Genomic DNA, 23,570 nt, shown 5'->3' on the forward strand with positions numbered 1-23,570 from the left:
ACGCACACCCACACCCACACCACACGACATCCCACACCCCCATACCCACACCCCTACACCCACACCCCCACACCCCCACACCTACACCCCCACACCTACACCCCCACACCTACACCCCCACACCTACACCCTACACATTGTATACCACAACACTCAGCAGGTGGTGAATGCAGCTGGTGCAGGAACTGAATGGTTAAGTTGGTAGTTGTGTGGACACCATCTGTCACACACACACGTGTGTGTGTGTGTGTGTGTGCACTCACCAAGTTGTCTTGATGGGGTCGAGACTCAGCTCCTGGTCCCGCCTCTTAGGCCAACACGATTGTCATCACTGACTTCTGGCTTCTTGAGGCTTATCGTATCTACTCTTGAAGCTGTGTATTGAGTTTGCTGGACAGATACCTAAAGTCAGTGCCGGATCAGCCGGGCTGTGGTTCGTATGTTGAACTACTTGCGTCCAGCAGTAACAGCCTCGTTGATCAGGCCCTGATCCACCGGGAGGCCTGGTCGTGGACCGGGCCGCGGGGGCGTTGATCCCCGGAATGCCCTCCAGGTAGACTCCAGGTAGGTAGACCCCTGTCTCATCCAAGTCAGTCCACTTTTCATCCACCCTGAGATTAAAGAAATACTTCCTAACATCCCAGTGGGTCATCTTTGTCTTCAGCTTCCACTTGTGTCCCCTTCATCCTGGTCTTCTTAATTCAAACAATCTGTCCCTGTCGTACCTACTCTCAAAACTGTGTATGAAGTTTCCTTTCATTTAGAAGTACCACCTGCTTCTGAGTGTCAAGTGATGATTGACTACCTTCTCACCTGCTTCTGAGTGTCAGGTGATGATTGGGCAACACATCACCTGCTTCTGAGTGACATGAATGAGTGTACTAAGGGTGTGATCACAAGAGTCCACTCAGAGCACTTCACCTAACGTCATCAGTGCCATCAATACTGTCTACGTCATCCGTAATCAGCATGAATGATAAATCACTATCATCTCTGATGAGTCACGGGATGATAGTACCTAGCTAGCATTTTGCTAGGCACACCTAGACTAGTTCCCTAGCATCTGACTGCATGTTTAATTCTCTGACAAATAGAAGTCACTATCACAACCGCGAGGAAGATGCCAAGCTGGATAACTAGAATCTTCAGAACAAGAGATGCCAGGCCAATGATGACACTCTTGAAGTCACTGCTGTACTCCAACGGCTTCGTTCAAGGTAGGCAAAATTGCAGAGCTGGAGGAGATGCAGAGAACCTTCACTGCCCTCATGGGTTTCAGTCAACCACCTAAATTACTGGGAATGTTTGAAATCCTTCGATCTGTGCTCCTTGGAACGTAGGCGAAAGAGGTACATTATAATTTACACCTAAAAAAATTCTAGACGGATTAGTCCCAAATCTGCACACAAATTGTTCCCCATGAAATTAAAAGGCTTGGCAGACGGTGTAAAGTATTCTGAATAGAAAGCAGAGGTGCAGTGAGTTTACTAAGAGAAAACTCAATAAGTCTGCAGGGACCAAGACTTTTCGAAGCCTTCCCTTCTTACAAACGGGAGATTACTAACAGACCCCTGGCTGTCTTCAAGAAGGAAGTTGGTAAGTTTTTTTTTTTTTTGTAAGTCAGTGCCTGATCAGCCGGACTGTGGTGCGTATCTTATACTTCAAGTGGCTAGCACCAACAGCCTGGTTGATCAGGTCATCTACCGGGAGGCCTGGGTTGGGTCCTGGTGAAGAGGGCGTTGACTCTCGGAACATTCTCCAGGTAGACTCCAGGTGGGTACCTTAGATTAGTTCCCTAATACCTGGCTCTATGCAAGGTACTTTTAGATTAGATTTCTAACACCTGGCTAAATATTAGGTCATCTAAATTAGTCCCTAGCACCTGGCTTCATACTAGGTACAGCGTGTGATTACTAACACAGGTAACACCTGCTCACAACAACAACATTAACACAGACACACAGACACACAGACACACACACACACACACACACACACACACACACACACACACACACACACACACACACACACACACACACACACACACACACACAGAGGAGACAGAAGGGGCTCCAGAAAGACGGAGAGGTGGGGCACACCACCATGTGCTGGACACAGTGCACACAACCGAGGAAGAAGTGAAGAGGCTTCTGAGTGAGCTAGATACCTCAAAGGCAATGGGGCCAGATAACATCTCCCCATGGGTATTGAGAGAGGGAGCAGAGGCACTATGTGTACCCCTAACAACAATATTCAATACATCTATCGAAACAGGGAGATTGCCTGAGGCATGGAAGACAGCAAATGTAGTCCCAATCTTTAAAAAAGGAGACAGACATGAAGCATTAAACTACAGACCAGTGTCACTGACATGTATAGTATGCAAAATCATGGAGAAGATTATCAGAAGAGTGGTGGAACACCTAGAAAGGAACGATCTCATCAACAGCAGCCAACATGGTTTCAGGGACGGGAAATCCTGTGTCACAAACCTACTGGAGTTCTATGACATGGTGACAGCAGTAAGACAAGAGAGAGAGGGGTGGGTGGATTGCATTTTCTTGGACTGCAAGAAGGCGTTTGACACAGTTCCACACAAGAGATTGGTGCAAAAACTGGAGGACCAAGCAGGGATAACAGGGAAGGCACTACAATGGATCAGGGAATACTTGTCAGGAAGACAGCAGCGAGTCATGGTACGTGGCGAGGTGTCAGAGTGGGCACCTGTGACCAGCGGGGTCCCACAGGGGTCAGTCCTAGGACCAGTGCTGTTTCTGGTATTTGTGAACGACATGACGGAAGGAATAGACTCTGAGGTGTCCCTGTTTGCAGATGACGTGAAGTTGATGAGAAGAATTCACTCGATCGAAGACCAGGCAGAACTACAAAGGGATCTGGACAGGCTGCAGACCTGGTCCAGCAATTGGATCCTGGAGTTCAATCCCACCAAGTGCAAAGTCATGAAGATTGGGGAAGGGCAAAGAAGACAGCAGACGGAGTACAGTCTAGGGGGCCAGAGACTACAAACCTCACTCAAGGAAAAAGATCTTGGGGTGAGTATAACACCAGACACATCTCCTGAAGCGCACATAAACCAAATAACTGCTGCAGCATATGGGCGCCTAGCAAACCTCAGAACAGCATTCCGACATCTTAATAAGGAATCATTCAGGACCCTGTACACCGTGTACGTTAGGCCCATATTGGAGTATGCGGCACCAGTTTGGAACCCACACCTAGCCAAGCATGTAAAGAAACTAGAGAAAGTGCAAAGGTTTGCAACAAGACTAGTCCCAGAGCTAAGAGGTATGTCCTACGAGGAGAGGTTAAGGGAAATCAACCTGACGACACTGGAGGACAGGAGAGATAGGGGGGACATGGTAACGACATACAAAATACTGAGAGGAATTGACAAGGTGGACAAAGACAGGATGTTCCAGAGATTGGACACAGTAACAAGGGGACACAGTTGGAAGTTGAAGACACAGATGAATCACAGGGATGTTAGGAAGTATTTCTTCAGCCACAGAGTAGTCAGTAAGTGGAATAGTTTGGGAAGCGATGTAGTGGAGGCAGGATCCATACATAGCTTTAAGCAGAGGTATGATAAAGCTCACGGCTCAGGGAGAGTGACCTAGTAGCGATCAGTGAAGAGGCGGGGCCAGGAGCTCGGACTCGACCCCCGCAACCTCAACTAGGTGAGTACACCACACACACACACACACACACACACACACACACACACACACACACACACTCCAGTGTACATCTTACACCTTAAATTGAAATAACCGGTGGAAGTAATTCAGCACAGGGAAAAGTGGAGACTCGATCCTCCTTCCTGAAATAAGTCATTGACTTTCTTTTGGGTTATCCTAGGTAATTTACACATATGTTACTATGTATAATAATTTGTGTAACTGTATTTATGTGTCAGTATCCTAAATAAACTAACTAAATAACTAGAAGTCAGGAATCACTGTACTATTAGGTAAGAGATTTAACGTGGGGGATCATTTCTGACAATACAATCTTATCATTGGTACATTATCTTATGAATAGTCAAAGATATAAACTCAAGCAGTAGGCTATCGTAAGCGTCACCAATAACACACACACTGAGTGTTGTTTGGGTGGTTGAAACAAGGTGGTTAAGTCGTTGTGTGTGTGAAGGCAGGACGGTGTGAAGGTAGAGTGTGGGTGGATGGGTGTTGTTCACGGGGGTAGTACTCTGGCCAGTATACCCCCGTTAGTGGTCGTAGAAGGTAGATTTGTGGATTATAGAGAGGGTATACTCCTGTAAGGAGTGATCCTCGGTACTCCAGTGAGGGATGATCCTCAGTACTCCAGTGAGGGGGGATCCTTAGTACTCCAGTGAGAGATGGTCCTCATTACTGCAGTGAGGGATGCTCCTCAGTACTCCAGTGAAGGGTGAGACGCAACAATCAAGACAGTGAGAGAGTGGCGTTAGTTTGTTTATAAGTGTGGCCGCTACATATCAAGTTTTGAAGCAAGCAAGTGGTTATTTTGTGTTGTGTTGTGTTGTGTTGTGTTGTGTGTGTTCTCCACTTGTCAAGGTCGCCTCGCTCACACTTATCCTCCGTTACGAGGAAACAGTTATGAAGTTTCAGGAATCCTTTCTCACATCCAGGATCAATCCTCATCCTCTATGGTAAGACATAAATTCATCCTAGCTTACTATTCAAAGGCATATCTATCTATTTCTCCCCTGTTCCCCAGGAACCATGTGTGTGTGTGTGTGTGTGTGTGTGTGTGTGTGTGTGTGGGTGTGTGTGTGTGTGTGTGTAAGTAACCCAATACGGTTTTAGCGCTTCCTCAGAATATAGTAATAATAATAATAATTATATTTTAAGATTAATAATTGATAGAAAGCTAGTAGCCAAAATAAATTTATTAATCAGGCCTTCAAGCAGGGAGGCCTAGTCTTTGACTGGCCTACTTGGATGTTGACCCCCCCCCTCCCACAACCTGGAACTATCCATTGGTAGTCCAGAAATAGTCCATAGGTTGTATGAACATGATAATGGTATATAATACCGACAGGTTGGTAAGACACACGTGCAACAGTTAGGTATCTTTATTCCGAAACGTTTCGCCTGCACGGTAGGCTTCTTCAGTCCAGTACAGAAGAGTTAGCGGAAGCAGTAGAGATGTGAAGACGATGTAATCAGTCCATCACCCTTGAAGACGTAGTTTTGAGGTGGTCAGTCCCTCAGCCTGGAGAAGTTCTGCTCCATAGTCTGGAACATTGCTCCAGAAGCCTACTGTGTAGACGAATAGTTTCGAAATAAAAATACCTAACTATTGCACGTGTCTTACTAGTTCACAAGTAGTCCACAGGTCAGTGGTACTTTTCAGGTCAAAAGGACCCGACTCACATTTATACACAGGTCAAAAATGGCATTAGATATGGACGTGTGGACACACAACCCATGTACACCACTAGCACATTGCTAATGGTAGCGTTTTGCTCACTGAAAGAGAAGTCAGGAGCTCCCAGTGAGCGAAACTCCCTGATCAACGTGGCCTCATCTTGTAGGCCAATATTGCTCGAGAGTCAGTCAGGTACATCCAGCTCCACCAGTTCACATTCCCTGAGTAAATAGTGTTGTAGCTGTGTGACACGGAATTGTTTTGCCCCCCATCCAGTAGGCGAAACGTTGATATAGTTGCCTAGCGCTGCAGCCTCCCCCTGCGACCCCATCCTCTACTTTTCATTGTGGTAGTTTGAATAGTTTCTGCCTTGGAGGGGTGCTACCCCCCCCAACAGGGTGCCAACCCCCAGCAGGGTGCCATCCGCAAACAGGGTGCCACCCCCAACAAGGTGCAACCCCCAACAGGGTGCCACTCCCCCAAAAGGGTGCCACCCCAACAGGGTGCCACACCCCCAGCAGGGTGCCACCCCCAACAAGGTGCCACCCCCAGCAGGGTGCCACCCCCCAACAGGGTGCCAAGCTAAGACCCCCCCAACATCTCCTTCGGAATAAATAGTGGGGATATTTCCCCCTTCGTCTAAGTTTGCCGTCACTTACTGCTGATAAGAACATAAAAGGAGGAACACTGCAGCAGGCCTACTAGCTAATGCTAGTAAGGTCCCAACCCACTTTCAATGTTACCCAAAGAGTAAGCTTTGATAATCCTATATTAAATATCGACATGACTGACGAGATTTGAAACAATCCAGTTTCAGATAGTTTTACTTTGTGATTTTTGATGTGTGAGCGAGATGATGAATGGGAATCTTTATTGAGGAAACGTTTCGCCAGCCGGTGGCTTCTTCAGTCTAATACGGAGAAGAACAATGAAAGTTGAGGAGAATGAGGTAATCATTCTATCAGTCCCTGACTGTGCTTCAGTTCCTTCAAGACCACGGTGCTTCAAGACCACGGTGCTTCAAGACTACGGTGCTTCAAGACCACGGTGCTTCAAGACCACGGTGCTTCAAGACCACGGTGCTTCAAGACCACGGTGCTTCAAGACTACGGTGCTTCAAGACCACGGTGCTTCAAGACCACGGTGCTTCAAGACCACGGTGCTTCAAGACTACGGTGCTTCAAGACCACGGTGCTTCAAGACTACGGTGCTTCAAGACCACGGTGCTTCAAGACTACGGTGCTTCAAGACCACGGTGCTTCAAGACCACGGTGCTTCAAGACCACGGTGCTTCAAGACCACGGTGCTTCAAGACCACGGTGCTTCAAGACTACGGTGCTTCAAGACCACGGTGCTTCAAGACTACGGTGCTTCAAGACCACGGTGCTTCAAGACCACGGTGCTTCAAGACTACGGTGCTTCAAGACCACGGTGCTTCAAGACTACGGTGCTTCAAGACTACGGTGCTTCAAGACTACGGTGCTCCAAGACTACGGTGCTCCAAGACTACGGTGCTTCAAGACCACGGTGCTTCAAGACCACGGTGCTTCAAGACCACGGTGCTTCAAGACCACGGTGCTTCAAGACTACGGTGCTTCAAGACCACGGTGCTTCAAGACCACGGTGCTTCAAGACTACGGTGCTTCAAGACCACGGTGCTTCAAGACCACGGTGCTTCAAGACCACGGTGCTTCAAGACTACGGTGCTTCAAGACTACGGTGCTTCAAGACCACGGTGCTTCAAGACCACGGTGCTTCAAGACCACGGTGCTTCAAGACTACGGTGCTTCAAGACTACGGTGCTTCAAGACCACGGTGCTTCAAGACCACGGTGCTTCAAGACCACGGTGCTTCAAGACTACGGTGCTTCAAGACCACGGTGCTTCAAGACCACGGTGCTTCAAGACCACGGTGCTTCAAGACCACGGTGCTCATCTTCAAGGCTGAGGGACTGATTACCTCATCTTTTGTAATATAATTCTTCACATTGTATCCTTGTATTTGTTTATAATAATTTTTAAAAGGGTGGAGGGGTAAGCCAGTGGAAGGCCTCGGTGAGATGACCAAAAGCTCCAGCTGCTGGTCATCATATGTTTTAAGACCCACGTTAGGAAGTACTTGTCCTGTTTTCTGACAAACTTTGCTCGACACGACCCTCGTCGTAGTTTTTATGAAATAATGAAGATATTTTACCACAGTAATTGGTTGTTACTCTATTATGTAGGAATGTTGTGTGTCTCTGTTGATGAGTATTTCCGATACACACTTTTACTGGTGAATACATCGAAGGATGAGAGGGAGGGAGGGGCTGTGAGATGTTGCAAATGGCAGCTGAGGGGGGAGGGGGATAAGGAGAGGGATCCCCTCTCACTATAGGGTAAACAAGGAAAGTCAGAGTTCACGTCAACACTAGCAGTTGGTGAGGTCTTTGCTGCAATTGCATTTGTGCTCACTCGTTGAATGCTTTTAATCTCTCGAGTGCGGCTGTTATCAGTGCTTTTCCTAAAGGCTTTTTTTTTTTTTTACCTACTCATTAACCTCCTGACATTCTGGCTGGCTGGCTGGCTGGCTGGCTGGCTGGCTGGCTGGCTGGTGTTGGCTGTAGTCGAGCGCGACCAGGGTTAGGTTAGATTAAGTTTGTAAGGAAACTGAAGTGTTTCCTGACGCTGGTCCCAGTCATACGATGGAGCTTTTGATCATCTGACCGAGGCCTTCCACTGGCCTACCCCTCTACCTCTTTAAAAATTAGGGTTATATGATCTCGACCAATCTCTAGCACTGCAAATGTCACTTTCTAAGTTTCATTGGTGAGTAATAAGACATTCTCTAGGTTAGTGCCCCTCAAGGAAGGTTCCTTGATGTTGGTGAGGGGCTCTTGATTTAGGGAATTGGATTTGTGTTCCAGTTCCCCGAATTAAGCCTGAATGCCTTCCACATCCCCCCCCCCCCAGGCGCTGTATAATCCTCCGGGTTTAGCGCTTCCCCCTTGATTATAATAATAATCTAGGTTAGTGGCGTCGGGACGGAGGTTTGAGGAGGGACAGTCTGTTTGACAAGGACCTCCCCATGTTAATAACACACACTATACTGTTTATGGGATTTTATTGAGGCAACGTTTCGACCTCCTGGGACTTTATCAAGTCTCCATAAAGCCCCTGGGCGATACGTCGTCTCAATAAAATGTCATAAAGTGTACATTGTGTTAAGGTTCTTGTCAGTATATGATACTCGTGTACATGACCTACCTGCCTGTTGCAGTCCTACTCTGGTCTTTATAATGATAACAGAGACCCTCGCCAAGTCATTCATCAAGTTTGAAGAGAAACGTGAGAGCCGTGTTTGATGTGTTAGTTGTTTATGGTGAGTTTAAGTGTGTATTGTAGTGAGTGGTGGAGCGAGGGAGGTGATGGTGGTGGTGACTGTTGATGGTGGTGGTGACTGTTGATGGTGGTGGTGACTGATGATGGTGGTGGTGACTGATGATGGTGGTGGTGACTGATGATGGTGGTGGTGACTGATAATGGTGGTGGTGACTGATGATGGTGGTGGTGACTGATGATGGTGGTGGTGACTGATGATGGTGGTGGTGACTGATAATGGTGGTGGTGACTGATGATGGTGGTGGTGACTGTTGATGGTGGTGGTGACTGATGATGGTGGTGGTGACTGATGATGGTGGTGGTGACTGATGATGGTGGTGGTGACTGATAATGGTGGTGGTGACTGATGATGGTGGTGGTGACTGTTGATGGTGGTGGTGACTGATGATGGTGGTGGTGACTGATGATGGTGGTGGTGACTGATGATGGTGGTGGTGACTGATAATGGTGGTGGTGACTGATGATGGTGGTGGTGACTGTTGATGGTGGTGGTGACTGATGATGGTGGTGGTGACTGATGATGGTGGTGGTGACTGATGATGGTGGTGGTGACTGATGATGGTGGTGGTGACTGATAATGGTGGTGGTGACTGATGATGGTGGTGGTGACTGATGATGGTGGTGGTGACTGATGATGGTGGTGGTGACTGATGATGGTGGTGGTGACTGATAATGGTGGTGGTGACTGATGATGGTGGTGGTGACTGATGATGGTGGTGGTGACTGATGATGGTGGTGGTGACTGATAATGGTGGTGGTGACTGATGATGGTGGTGGTGACTGATGATGGTGGTGGTGACTGATGATGGTGGTGGTGACTGATAATGGTGGTGGTGAATGTTGATGGTGGTGGTGACTGATGATGGTGGTGGTGACTGATGATGGTGGTGGTGAATGTTGATGGTGGTGGTGACTGATGATGGTGGTGGTGACTGATGATGGTGGTGGTGACTGATAATGGTGGTGGTGACTGATGATGGTGGTGGTGACTGATGATGGTGGTGGTGACTGATGATGGTGGTGGTGACTGATGATGGTGGTGGTGAATGTTGATGGTGGTGGTGACTGATGATGGTGGTGGTGACTGATGATGGTGGTGGTGACTGATAATGGTGGTGGTGACTGATGATGGTGGTGGTGACTGATGATGGTGGTGGTGACTGATGATGGTGGTGGTGAATGTTGATGGTGGTGGTGACTGATGATGGTGGTGGTGACTGATGATGGTGGTGGTGACTGATGATGGTGGTGGTGACTGATGATGGTGGTGGTGACTGATAATGGTGGTGGTGACTGGTGTGGTGGTGGTGACTGATGTGGTGGTGGTGACTGGTGTGGTGGTGGTGACTGGTGTGGTGGTGGTGACTGATGATGGTGGTGGTGACTGATGTGGTGGTGGTGACTGGTGGTGGTGACTGATGATGGTGGTGGTGACTGATGTGGTGGTGGTGACTGGTGTGGTGGTGGTGACTGGTGTGGTGGTGGTGACTGGTGATGGTGGTGGTGACTGATGATGGTGACTGATGATGGTGGTGACTGATGTGGTGGTGACTGGTGGTGGTGACTGGTGTGGTGATGGTGACTGGTGTGGTGGTGGTGGTGACTGGTGTGGTGGTGGTGGTGACTAGTGTGGTGGTGACTGGTGTGGTGATGGTGACTGGTGTGGTGGTGGTGGTGACTGGTGTGGTGGTGGTGACTGGTGTGGTGGTGGTGACTAGTGTGGTGGTGACTGGTGTGGTGGTGGTGGTGACTAGTGTGGTGGTGACTGGTGTGGTGATGGTGACTGGTGTGGTGGTGGTGGTGACTGGTGTGGTGGTGGTGACTAGTGTGGTGGTGACTGGTGTGGTGGTGACTGGTGTGGTGGTGGTGGTGACTGGTGTGGTGGTGGTGACTGGTGTGGTGGTGGTGACTGGTGTGGTGGTGGTGGTGACTGGTGTGGTGGTGGTGACTAGTGTGGTGGTGACTGGTGTGGTGGTGGTGGTGACTGGTGTGGTGGTGGTGACTGGTGATGGTGGTGGTGACTGGTGTGGTGGTGGTGACTGGTGTGGTGGTGGTGACTGGTGTGGTGGTGGTGGTGACTGGTGTGGTGGTGGTGGTGACTGGTGGTGGTGGTGACTGGTGATGGTGGTGGTGACTGGTGTGGTGGTGGTGACTGGTGTGGTGGTGGTGGTGGTGACTAGTGTGGTGATAGGAACAAGTGCGTCAGATAATCACCAGGAAGCGAAAGTTGTTCCCTGCAACATTTCTTTCAAATGAGAGAAAGATGATCAACACTGCCTGGAGTGTGTTCCGGGAAGCAACACAAGCTTGCTGTCACTTGTGACCAGCAGGGCTGTGGTGTCTGCCTCGTGCTGGGTGCCCCGTAGGCATCAACAGCCTGGTTAATCAGGAGACCTGGTCTGAGACCTGGCCTCCAGGGTCATAATCCCTGGGACCTAATAAAATATACCTATTAAGACAAAAATCATTAAAATATATTTTCTTTGTACCTGTGACCGGTTTCGAGGGTTATACCCTCTGATCCAAGGAATTGGAGCAACCCTTCCCTTTCCTCGAATCGAACCTGATTGCCTTCATTCCACAACACCTCTGACTACTGTTGTGCTGTATAAGAAGCTGCAGACTTAGTAAGCAGTGTGTTGTGGTCAAGGAGTTTGTCAGTTGTCTGTCTCAATAACTATGAAAAAATATTTTAAACGTCACGAAATTAATACTTGATGTTATCCAATACTATACTAACTTTGTCTCATGTTAATATTATGTTTAATTTCAGTGGGTATTAAACACGATTAAAAAGAGTGTGCAACAAGTTGGGTATTTTAATAATTTTATTTACTACAAGTACATGTACAAAGTATACAGTCCTAGTTGACAACAGTGATATGCTACTATATAGAAAGCCACTTGTTATGATTATTTCGGGCAAATTAGATCAGTTTTGTCTCCAGGATGCGACCCACACCAGTCGACTAACACCCATAATAATGCTAGGTGAACATAAACAGCAGGTGTTCTAAGGAAACAGTTCCTAATGTTTCCACCCGTACTGGGGATCGATCCACGGACTTCAGTGTGAGCTGAGTGCTCTACCAACCGAGCTACGGGTCGCTAACCAGTGACTCTTAGTCCAAGACAGAATAATCTAGTATCATTCTCAGTGTTGGATTATAAAGCCACTGGTGGGCGAAACGTGTTCACAATAGATAGCAAAGCTGGTGTAACGATTGTCTTATTCACCTAACACCACGTTAAAATTCGTTACAATGTGACTACACGACACCGTGTGCACTAACCCAGCGTTCTTCCTTTCAGGTCTCGGAGTGCACTGATGGAGGACGGTGTGAGTGTAAGCTCAGCCTCCGGGGCTGGCTCCTCCTGCGCCTCCAGCGTCGGGGAGGAGGTTGTGTTGAGGATCAACGTACCCGAACTCAAAGTGGAGAAGTGCCTCCAGTTCCACAAGGATGACTTGGTGTGGGACGTGAAGCAGCAGGCGCTGGCGGCTCTGCCCAAGGTAAGACGAGGCGTGCTTCGTGGACGTTTCGCTCCAAGTCGGACCGAAACGTCGTCATGAGTTTCATTCTGTGTGAGGGTTGTTTGTGTTGCTCCAGACACGGTATTGTACCTTTATATTCTTTTAAGATTAGACTTGCCGTCTCTGATGTGTGCTTCTCTAGTTCCTAGGTCGTGGGCAGCTCGCTTCAGGTGCACTGCAGCCCAGTTCATGACCTTTTCTTGGCTTCCATGACATTTCACTTGGCTGTTTCACTGACCATCTTATTGTCTCCGCATGTTTCTTGCGCTAGCGTCCACAGTGTGGATGCTTGGTGCGCAGTAAACAAGCCGCTTCGGCGGACAAAATCTACATCTCGTGTCATTTCCTTGCCATTTCATGTCACTTAATGGTTATTTATCACCTCATTGCTCATTTCACCGTCATATCTTGGGTCATTTGAAGATTGTTTCGGGAGCAGTATGATTTATTTCGGGTCAGGTCACTGCGGTTCGGTGTACCTGGTGATGGCTCCGGGGAGAGTCACTGCTCCCCATCCCCGCGACTCTCGGTCCCAGACCAGACCTCACTGTGAACGAAGTGAAGTATGAAAATTCAACTCTGGTAGTGTCTTACAGGCTACGTTGAAACTGTCTTCATTCACACTGGTGTGTTGCTTGGTACTGTGTGTATACTCACCTAATTGTGGTTGCAGGGGTCGATTCATAGCTCCTGGCCCCGCCTCTTCGCTGGTCGTTACTAAGTCACTCTTCCTGCTCCATGAACTATATCATGCCTCTTCTTAAAGCTATGTATGGGTCCTGCCTCCACTACATCACTTCGCTGACTATTTCACTTTCCTAACAACTCTGTGACTGGAGAAATACTTAACATCCCTGTGATTCATCTGAGTCTTCAACTTCCAACTGTGACCCCTTGTTGCTGTGTCCCATCTCTGGAACATCCTGTCTTTGTCCACCTTGTCGATTCCTCTCGGTATTTAATATGTCATTACCATATCGTCCCTATCTCTCCTGTCTTCCAGTGTCGTCAGGTTGATCTCCCTTAACCTCTTCTCGTAGGACATACCTCTTAGCTCCGGGACTAGTCTTGTTGCAAACATTTGCACTTTCTCTAGTTTCCTTACGTGCTTGGCTAGGTGTGGGTTCCAAACTGGTGCCGCATACTCCAATATGGGTATAACGTACACGGTGTACAGGGTCCTGAACGATTCCTTATTAAGATGTCGGAATGCTGTTCTGAGGTTTGCTAGGCGCCCATATGCTGCAGCAGTTATTTGGTTGATGTGCGCTTCAGGAGATGTGCCTGGTGTTATACTCACCCCAAGATCCTTTTCCTTGAGTAAGGTTTGTAGTCCCTGGCCCCCTAGACTGTACTCAGTCTTCGGTCTTCTTTGCCCTTCCCCAATCTTCATGACTTTGCACTTGGTGTGGTTGAACTCCAGGAGCCAGTTGCTGGACCAGGTCTGCAGCCTGTCCAGATCCCTTTGTAGTTCTTCCTGGTCCTCGTTCGATTGCATTCTTCTCATCAACTTCACATTATCTGTAAACAGGGCCACTTCTGAATCTATTCCTTCCGTCATGTCGTTCACAAATACCAGGAATAGTACCGGTCCTAGGACTGACCCCTGTGGAACCCCGCTCGTGTGTGTGTGTGTGTGTGTGTGTGTGTGTGTGTGTGTGTGTGTGTGTGTGTGTGTGTGTGTGTGTGTGTGTGTGTGTGTCTGTCTGTCTCTAACCAACTGCTTTGCTTTTCTAACCACCAAATATTTTCGTTTTCTAACCGAACATTTTTTTTCCTAACCAAAATTTATTTTCTAAAATAGTTTGTTTATAAGTAAATGTCTTTTATAACTAGTGATCCATCCATTATTGCTCGCTGATTGTTTAGTTTAAGTGTTTCTAACGTTGCTGTCTGAGGCGGTGGTCTAGTTTCCATAATATTAACATTTCACGTCTCTTACCAGTTTCACCACTTTCTGTTGTTAAGTGTTGGTGTGTGCCTGGTGTATATAACCCGTGTGTGCGTCATGTATATTAGTGTACTTCCGTTTTGAGTGTTCGTAGAGACAACTTTAGGTCTCTCTCTCTCTCTCTCTCTCTCTCTCTCTCTCTCTCTCTCTCTCTCTCTCTCTCTCTCTCTCTCTCTCTCTCTCTCTCTCTCTCTCTCTCTCTCTCTCTCTCTCTCTCTCTCTCTCTCTCTCTCTCTCTCTCTCTCTCTCTCTCTCTCTCTCTCTCTCTCTCTCTCTCTCTCTCTCTCTCTCTCTCTCTCTCTCTCTCTCTCTCTCTCTCTGATTGGTCTTAGTCATCGTCATAATATTAAAACAAACGTTATTTCTTTGTGCAGTGAACACAATGTAGTTTACATGTAATAAAATATTGTTAAGCACAAAAAACCACTAATATGCTGAGCACTTCCGGCAGATTAAAAACTAAATCTGGCCATTGATGCTCTTGTTCCTCTTTGTTGTCATGTTGGAGGACGAGGAACCTATCTGGGGATGCTTCTCTCTCTTCTTTACACATTATTGCATCGCCATCCGTGTTTCAGTAATAAAATATATTACAAAAACTATACTTCTGATGAGTTCAGAGTTTTTTTTTTCCTACTCCCGGAGCCCGGCCATGAGCCAGGCTCGTCTGGTGTTTGCCTGATTAACCAGGCTGGTGTAAAGGAAGATGTGTTCATATATTTCGCCGGCCCGGTGATTGAACCCGGGACCTTTCTGTTGTAAGCTTAGCGGTCATTGGGAAGTACTGGCTTATGTGTCGACACCCTTACAAGCGTCCAAGACTACCATTTTAATAATGAATATTTTACTGATGTTCATACATTGTGGGGCCAGGAGGTGCCTGGTGTTCAGCTGCACCTGCAGGCTACCTGGGAGTCTTCAGGAGATCATCACCCCTGGGGCACGTTCCTAGACCAGACCACCTGCTTGCTGGCTGTCTAACGTATTCACCTCAACCCTGCTGATCAGGAACTGTTTTTCGAGAGAATATGTTGAATTCTCTCTTGAAGACAGCCAGGGGTTTGTGGGTAATTCCCCTATACATGAAGAGAGGTGCTGAAGAGTCGTGGTCCCTTTATACTTTTGAAACCAATCACAGCTATCCCTCGGGTTTTGCACCTATCTTGAATGTAATAATTTCTTTTCCACCGGGTTTTGCAAGGTTAGGTTTAGGGGTTCCTAACTTTATTTAAAAGCTACAAAGGCGCTCTCTTCTTTTCTCTTTCTTTCTCTTCCTCCCTCTCTCCCCCAGAACACCCTGGCCTGACTTAACTTCTCCTGGCCAGTTCACATATAGTATCACAGACAGCACCACCTTGTTAAGCGTTACGTCAACATTCTTGTCTATTCGACCAAAACAATCTCGCCAGCCAGCCACTGCTATCTTATCTCTCTATCTCTGAAGAAACTAGTTTGAGAGGTTGTGTGAGTGTGAGAGAATGTATGCCTTACTGAACGTGTGTGTGGTGTGTTGTGTGTGTAGTATGGTGTGTGTGTGGTGTAGTATGGTGTGCTGTGTGTGTAGTATGGTGTGTGTGGTGTGTTGTGTGGTGTATGGTGTGTTGTGTGTGGTGTAGGATGGTGTGTTGTGTAGGATGGTGTGTTGTGTGTGGTGTAGGATGGTGTGTTGTGTAGTATGGTGTGCTGTGTGTAGTATGGTGTGCTGTGTGTGGTGTATGGTGTGCTGTGTGTGGTGTAGTATGGTGTGTTGTGTTGTGTGTGGTGTAGTATGGTGTGTGTGTGGTGTGTGTGGTGTAGTATGGTGTTTTGTCGTGTGGTGTAGTATGGTGGTGTGTGTAGTATGGTGGTGTGTGTAGTATGGTGTGTTGTGTGTGGTGTAGGATGGTGTGTGTGGTGTAGTATGGTGTGTTTATGGTGTGTGTAGTGTGGTGTGTGGTGTTGTGTGTGGTGTAGTATGGTGTTGTGTGGTGTAGTATGGTGTGTGTGTGGTGTATGGTGTGTAGTATGGTGTGCTGTGTGTAGTATGGTGTTGTATGGTGTTGTGTGGTGTATGGTGTGTTGTATGGTGTGTTGTGTGGTGTGTGGTGTAGTATGGTGTGTGTGTAGTATGGTGCTGTGTGTGGTGTAGTATGGTGTGTTGTAGTATGGTGTTGAGTGTGTTGTATGGTGTGTTGTGTGTAGTATGGTGTTGGGTGTGGTGTGTGTGGTGTATGGTGTGTTGTGCGTGGTGTAGTGTTGTGTGTAGAGTGGTGTATGGTGTGTGTAGTATGGTGTGGTGTATGGTATGTGGTGTGGTGTAGTATGGTGTGTGTGTTTGTGTGCCTTGTTTGTGTGATTGGATATGGTTTGACTACGGATGATCATACTCGATTGCTAATGTACGTGATGAACTTGGTGTGGATTTCGTTGGGAGTGAATGTAGAGGAGTGAACGGGGGCTCTCACCGTCGTGTGTGCGGGTAGTAGGCCCAGCATCCTGGTTCCACACCGTCGTGTGTGCGGGTAGTAGGCCCAGCATCCTGGTTCCACACCGTCGTGTGTGCGGGTAGTAGGCCCAGCATCCTGGTTCCACACCGTCGTGTGTGCGGGTAGTAGGCCCAGCATCCTGGTTCCACACCGTCGTGTGTGCGGGTAGTAGACCCAGCATCCTGGTTCCACACCGTCGTGTGTGCGGGTAGTAGACCCAGCATCCTGGTTCCACACCGTCGTGTGTGCGGGTAGTAGACCCAGCATCCTGGTTCCACACCGTCGTGTGTGCGGGTAGTAGACCCAGCATCCTGGTTCTGCTCACCGTCCATTTTCCCGTTTATTCATTTGACGACAGTCTTATATTACGACTCTGGTTCGTTGGAAATGTGTACTCTGAAATGCCCACGTGATTGTCAGTAGCGTGCGTGTGTGTGTGTGGTTAAATATGAATGGTATTGTGAATAGTCGAGTAAGAGGGAAGGTGAGCTATCTTTCTGGCTCTTTTGTTTACTCTGTTTCTCATTTCATCCTTTTGTTTCCCCTCGTGTTTCTCTTCTCTTCTAACTGGCTCTTTTTTTTTTTTTTTTTTTTTGTCCTGTCGTGTCCTCCTTTGACAATTCGTCACCTTTCAGTTTTGCGTCTGTCACCTGATATAGATAACAGTTATCCTGCTTTCCCGTGCACCTGCATGAACCAGGACACTACCAAACTCGCTGCCGCCGCTGCACTTAAATAGGTAGCCACTAGCCCACAGCCCCTCCCAGAGTAACACTTTGCTAGTAGACACTTTGGGAGATTAAGATCTGAAAGGTGTTGTTCACTACGTGACCTTTTCACGTACTCCTTCACCATCACATATTTTCACTTTTTTTGTTCAGCCAGTCTCGCGGGTGAGCATACCTAGAATCACACTGGTCACAGGGGCTAACAACCGAGTTAGGTTTCCTAACAGAGTGAAATAGAGGCAGTTGTCTGAAAGGGCAGTCAGGTGGGCAAGAGGTAACTAAACTGGTTGGCAGTGCATTTTTATTGGTTGGTACACAGCTTATGGGGGGACACAGTAATTCAACATTGAACACGCTATCCTCCTGACACTACTAGAGGAAGTGTCTAGACATGTAGGCTTCTGTCTACCGGTTTGTTTTACCGGTGCTCTTTTGTGTCGGTTTATAAAACCGAGATAAATGAGATACTTATGCAAAATATGGGTTTCTTTATTTGTAGACGTTTCGCCATTCAGTGGCTTTATCAGTTAATACAAGGACCTAATATGAAGAGCGTAGAACTGTATACAGAAGACGAAGCAATCAGTCCTTCAACTTTGGAAATGGTGAAGAGCACCGTAGTCTTGAAGACTGTGGTCTGGAACAATGTTCCAGACCACAGAGCTTAACTCTTCTCCAGGCTGAGGGACTGACCACCTCAGATACTCTTTCTCCAAGGTTATTGGACTGATTACATCATCTTCATTTCACTATTACACCTGCTGCCTCTGTATTTGACTGAGAAAACCTACCGTGTAGGTGAAACGTTTCACCAGTAAAGATACCGAACTGTTGCGTGTGTGTTAATCTTCACCTCTGGAGAGATGTAGCCTCCACTACACTCTGATCTAATAAACCAAAGAGAACAACTCAAGAGATCTATCCTTGAGTATATCCCGCAGAGACGTGTCATCTCAAGATTAAGACCCTTGCCAGGACCTCGGTCTTGGCGAACATTGTACATACATATATCCCACAAGCCTCTCTCTTTTACTCTCAACCTTCAACCTCCCTCCACACACTACAAGTCATGTCACTGTGAGCTCACACACCCCGAATTACCCATTACCCAGTAGACATGCAGCGGTGCTCCTTCTTAAGTGGGTGTGGCTGGGACCTGCCTAGCATGGGCCAGTAGGCCTGCTGCAGTGCTGCCCCCTTATGTTATCCTCAGGATAGAACAAATAAGGTTCCTAAATCAACCTCTTTTAAAACATTAATATGCAACAGTAATACTGGCCTGCATTAATGCGTCTCCTCGGCAACAGTCTCGTCAGTCTTCTCGGTGATTGCTAACTGACCTTTGCAACCCATCTCTCCTGCATTTTTTATGGTGCTCCAAGATACGTTGCTTAAATTTTTTTTTTTTTAAGTGTTCCCGAATATATTTTTTATGTGATCATATATTCGTTGGATGTGTATGCATGTCACGTTTGTCATGTGTATACTAATGATACACTGTGTGTACTTGTGTATGCAATACGTTCACGGTAAACAGGTGATATCACAGTATACAAAACAACCACTGTGAAAAAATAACGAATTTCCAAATACTTTCGTGATTTCTCACATTATCAAGGTTCCTTAATAATGTGAGAAATCACGAAAGCGCTTGGAAGTTCGCTATTTTTTCAGTGTTTGTTTTTCGTACATGTGTATGTAGCGTGGCACTTCGCACTGTGTTCCATCATATACTTGTTAGGTTATTCACTCGTTTTCCCCCTGTTAATACATAACGGCTTTTCTTGTTACAAGTGTAGCACACTGCCAAGTGTGTGAACGTCTCTATAATACACTAATTAATGTCTGTGTCTAGAATATGTGTACCTCACTGTGTGTGTACCTCACTGTGTGTGTACCTCACTGTGTGTGTACCTCACTGTGTGTGTACCTCACTGTGTGTACCTCACTGTGTGTGTACCTCACTCTGTGTACCTCACTGTGTGTGTGTACCTCACTGTGTGTGTACCTCACTGTGTGTGTACTTCACCATATTTGTGTGTTCCTCACCATGTTTGTGTGTACTTCACCATATTTGTGTGTTCCTCACCATGTTTTCTAAGCACTACAGTTATTCAGTGGTGGTGGTCATAATCATTGGGCTGGTTCATTACACAGTCTGGTACGTATAATACACGTGGACTACCCACATCCCTCCCCAAGTGTTTGCACACAGTCCACAAATATTAAACCACTCAATATTTAATGTGACCACCTATCAGTGCTCTTCATATTTTTTCTCTCCCTCTCCCCCTCACAGTTAAAAAAAAACACAAACTCAATATCGTAGACGAGTTACTGTTTTTTTCCCCTCCACCACCTTTCCCTTAACGCTAAATCTTTGGCATTACAAAGCGGCGTCGTGTCCAGGCGGCTGAGACAACCAAACTTTTGGCAGTTGTAATATTCATTGCCCTTGGTGATAAGAGGAAGCTGTAGCGACCATTGCCCCTCAGAGCTCCATGAGACCCCTTACATTGTGAATTATGAAGATATACAATACCGACATGTTGATAAGTAAGACACCTGTGCAACAGTTCGGTATCTTTATTCCGAAACGTTTCGCCTATGCAGTAGGCTTCTTCAGTCGAGTAGAGGGGAGTTGGCAGAAGTAGTAGAGATGTGAAGGCGATGTAATCAGTCCATCATCCTTTAAGACTAAGAGACTGACTACCTCAAAACTACGTTTTAAAGGATGATGGACTGATTACGTCGTCTTCACATCTCTACCGCTTCTGCCAACTCACCTGTACTCGACTGAAGAAGCCTACTGCATAGGCGAAACGTTCAGGAATAAAGATACCAAACTGTTGCACAGGTATCTGATCACTCCTCACATATCTGCAGGCGATGCATAAGAACATTAAGTAGTGACTAGATCAGTTTTAAACACTTAGGCCATCAAGGGTTATTATTTCGTTCGACCTTTTTTGGGGGCCGAAGAACGTTGTGTATTATTGTGGGTCGCATGGAAGTCTCTAGTTAATGTATTCTTGTGCACGTTTTTTGTATGAGGAGCAATGCATGAATATTGCCTTGCAATACGACCTTGTAGGTATGTGTAACGTTTTGTGACGGTGTACGAAATATTAACGTATAAAATGGCCTTTATAGATAGATGTGTCACCTAGATTCCTAGAGACTTGCTTTTAGAGAAATTGTGAATAAGAAAGGCTGTGTAGCCTGTTTAGAGAGCCAAACTTTGTGACCCGCGGTGCCTGGCCTGGACACGGATGTCGTGTGTTGTAGCAGTTGGTAAGCAAACACACTAGCACCTGTTTGTAGAGCTCACCCTTGTTTGGCTTTCGCTTGTGTTTCACACCATCTTCAATTAATCATATTTTAAATATTTTATTTTTTGATAATTTAAATTTGCATTGTGGTTGTTTTTATACAGATTTTTAGAGTTTTTGTAGATGTTTTATTAATTTATTAAAAAGAAAGTTAATCAGCTGATGAGATCTTGGCAGCGAAGTTTGTTTAATTTGTTGGTGAGGTTATGATTTTTGCCTCTCATCCCGGAGAGGAACCAACCTTATTGAACTTATGTTGACCACCATTCGTATGTCAACCATCTCATCACCCACCTCTGTCTGTGCTCAAAAGAGAATCGCTCTCACCTGGTTTCCCTTTGAGCCACAGAACGGATTAGTCTTTTGTTTCTTTAACGCGCACATGCAAGTGTGTCTGTTACCAACGGCTTCCCGTTTTTTCTGGTGGTTTGGCTAACGTTTTCCTTTTTTCTCCCGTTTTCTATCCCCTCCAGGTGGCGCTGTGGTACCGGGTATGTAGTCCTGTCTAATGTGCATGTCCCGGATGTGCCTGTTACTGTCCTGTGGTACTTCTGACAGCAGACAGTGCTACAGTGTGCACCAGCTTCTAGACACAACTAACCTCATGCCCTTGCTAGATCAGCTGTGTTAATATTACCCTTAAACATATTGTATATTAGGTCATGTGCTTATGGTGTATGTGTATATATGTGTGTGTGTGTGTGTGTGTGTGTGTGAACGAGAACTTGTCTGGCAGCAGCAGCATTTAATGTATTGGTGAGAGTATTATCCTGTTTCCCCACTACGTTGTCATTCCAGCTTTCTTGCATAGTTTACCTTGCTTCATAGTGCTTACATGTCTGCCAATCTAAATTCTCAAGCTAGCTTTATTAATAGAAATTTCTGTGATTTGTAACAGACATTTCCCCCTTTATATATATATATATATATATATATATATATATATATATATATATATATATATATATATATTATATAGGTAGTAGGTTGGTAGACAGCAACCGCCCAGGGAGGTACTACCGTCCTGCCAAGTGAGTGTAAAACGAAAGCCTGTAATTGTTTTACATGATGGTAGGATTGCTGGTGTCCTTTTTTCTGTCTCATGAACATGCAAGATTTCAGGTACGTCTTGCTACTTCTACTTGCACTTAGGTCACACTACACATACATGTACAAGCACATATATGCACACCCCTCTGGGTTTTCTTCTATTTTCTTTCTAGTTCTTATTCTTGTTTATTTCCTCTTATCTCCATGGGGAAGTGGAACAGAATTCTTCCTCCGTAAGCCATGCGTGTTGTAAGAGGCGACTAAAATGCCGGGAGCAAGGGGCTAGTAACCTCTTCTCCTGTATATATTACTAAATGTAAAAGGAGAAACTTTCGTTTTTCCTTTTGGGCCACCCCGCCTCGGTGGGATACGGCTGGTGTGTTGAAAGAAAGAAGATATATATATATATATATATTATGTATATATATATTATATATATGTATTTTATATATATATATATATATATATATATATATATATATATATATATATATATATATATATATATTATATATATATTATATATATATATATATATATATATATATATATATATATATATATATATATATATATATATATATATATATATATATATATATATATAATCCAAAGAAAGTTTCCGAATTTAGATTTTGCAAATTTATAATTACTAATCTTTGGCTACTTAAAACCGCCCTGGTCATTAGAATTAATAAAAAGACTGAAAAACATTGAACCTTGCATTTGTATGGTAAGGATGTGCTTCTCGCCGCCTGGGAATTGCATGATGGGGAACTTAAATATTTTCCCGTAAAGCTTGTATTCCTTTCAGCATCAAGCAGAGCAGAGCAGAAGAAACCTTGCAGCTGAGGATGGTAACCTCAAAACAGGGCACTGGTTACAAAGTAGTGTGTGGCACAGTTGGGAAGGTGGTGGCGGCGGCGGCGCTGGATTATCATCTTCGACCTCTGTTGTTTTCAGTATGCATTACAGTCTGGGCGGGTGGTGGTGATGGTAGTGTCTCAGGATGTATTAGTCAGATAGGCAATATTGATATATATCAAAAACGAAGCATTATTTCCACCGAGCAAAAGTTTTTTTTTTTTTTTTTTTTTAATCGAGGCATTCTCTGTCGACACGTCTTTGAATTACTAGGAGGTATTTTTATTTCTTCCAGACCATGGTTAATTCTAGACAGATAATTCTTTACACAACCCACACGCAGGAGCGTGAAAACTTACAACGACATTTCCCTCTTGCAACGACGTTTCCCTCTTGTTTAGAATATTAATACCAGTCCTGTTTACCGCATAACAACACCAGTCCTCTGTAGAGTGCTGATACAGTCTGCCAACCTCATACAAACACCCGCTTGCTGCTGCTGCTGCTGCTGCTGCTGCTGCTGCTGCTGCTGCTGCTGCTGCTGCTGCTGCTGCTGCTGCTGCTGCTGCTGCTGCTGCTGCTGCTGCTGCTGCTGCTGCTGCTGCTGCTGCTGCTGCTGCTGCTGCTGCTGCTGCTGCTGCTGCTGCTGCTGCTGCTGCTGCTGCTGCTGCTGCTGCTGCTGCTGCTGCTGCTGCTGCTGCTGCTGCTGCTGCTGCTGCTGCTGCTGCTGCTGCTGCTGCTGCTGCTGCTGCTGCTGCTGCTGCTGCTGCTGCTGCTGCTGCTGCTGCTGCTGCTGCTGCTGCTGCTGCTGCTGCTGCTGCTGCTGCTGCTGCTGCTGCTGCTGCTGCTGCTGCTGCTGCTGCTGCTGCTG

At 46.3% G+C, this 23,570-nt stretch overlaps 1 protein-coding gene across 6 annotated transcripts in view; it reads left to right on the forward strand.

The window, feature by feature from the left end:
• Prosap (SH3 and multiple ankyrin repeat domains prosap) overlaps positions 1 to 23,570 on the forward strand; it is a 638,020-nt gene that overhangs the window by 547,338 nt on the left and 67,112 nt on the right. For 4 of the 6 annotated variants that reach the window (XM_070094487.1, XM_070094490.1, XM_070094491.1 and 1 more), the window contains 2 exons: positions 12,090 to 12,288; positions 21,259 to 21,276. In XM_070094487.1, coding sequence (XP_069950588.1) covers positions 12,090 to 12,288; positions 21,259 to 21,276 — 217 coding nt within the window. Of the gene's footprint in view, positions 1 to 4,101; positions 4,676 to 12,089; positions 12,289 to 21,258; positions 21,277 to 23,570 lie in introns of those variants that run through there. The other 2 variants (XM_053788030.2, XM_070094489.1) reach the window with 2 other exon arrangements.

Source organism: Cherax quadricarinatus, chromosome 46 (assembly GCF_038502225.1).
Source record: "Cherax quadricarinatus isolate ZL_2023a chromosome 46, ASM3850222v1, whole genome shotgun sequence".
Taxonomy (NCBI): domain Eukaryota; kingdom Metazoa; phylum Arthropoda; class Malacostraca; order Decapoda; family Parastacidae; genus Cherax; species Cherax quadricarinatus.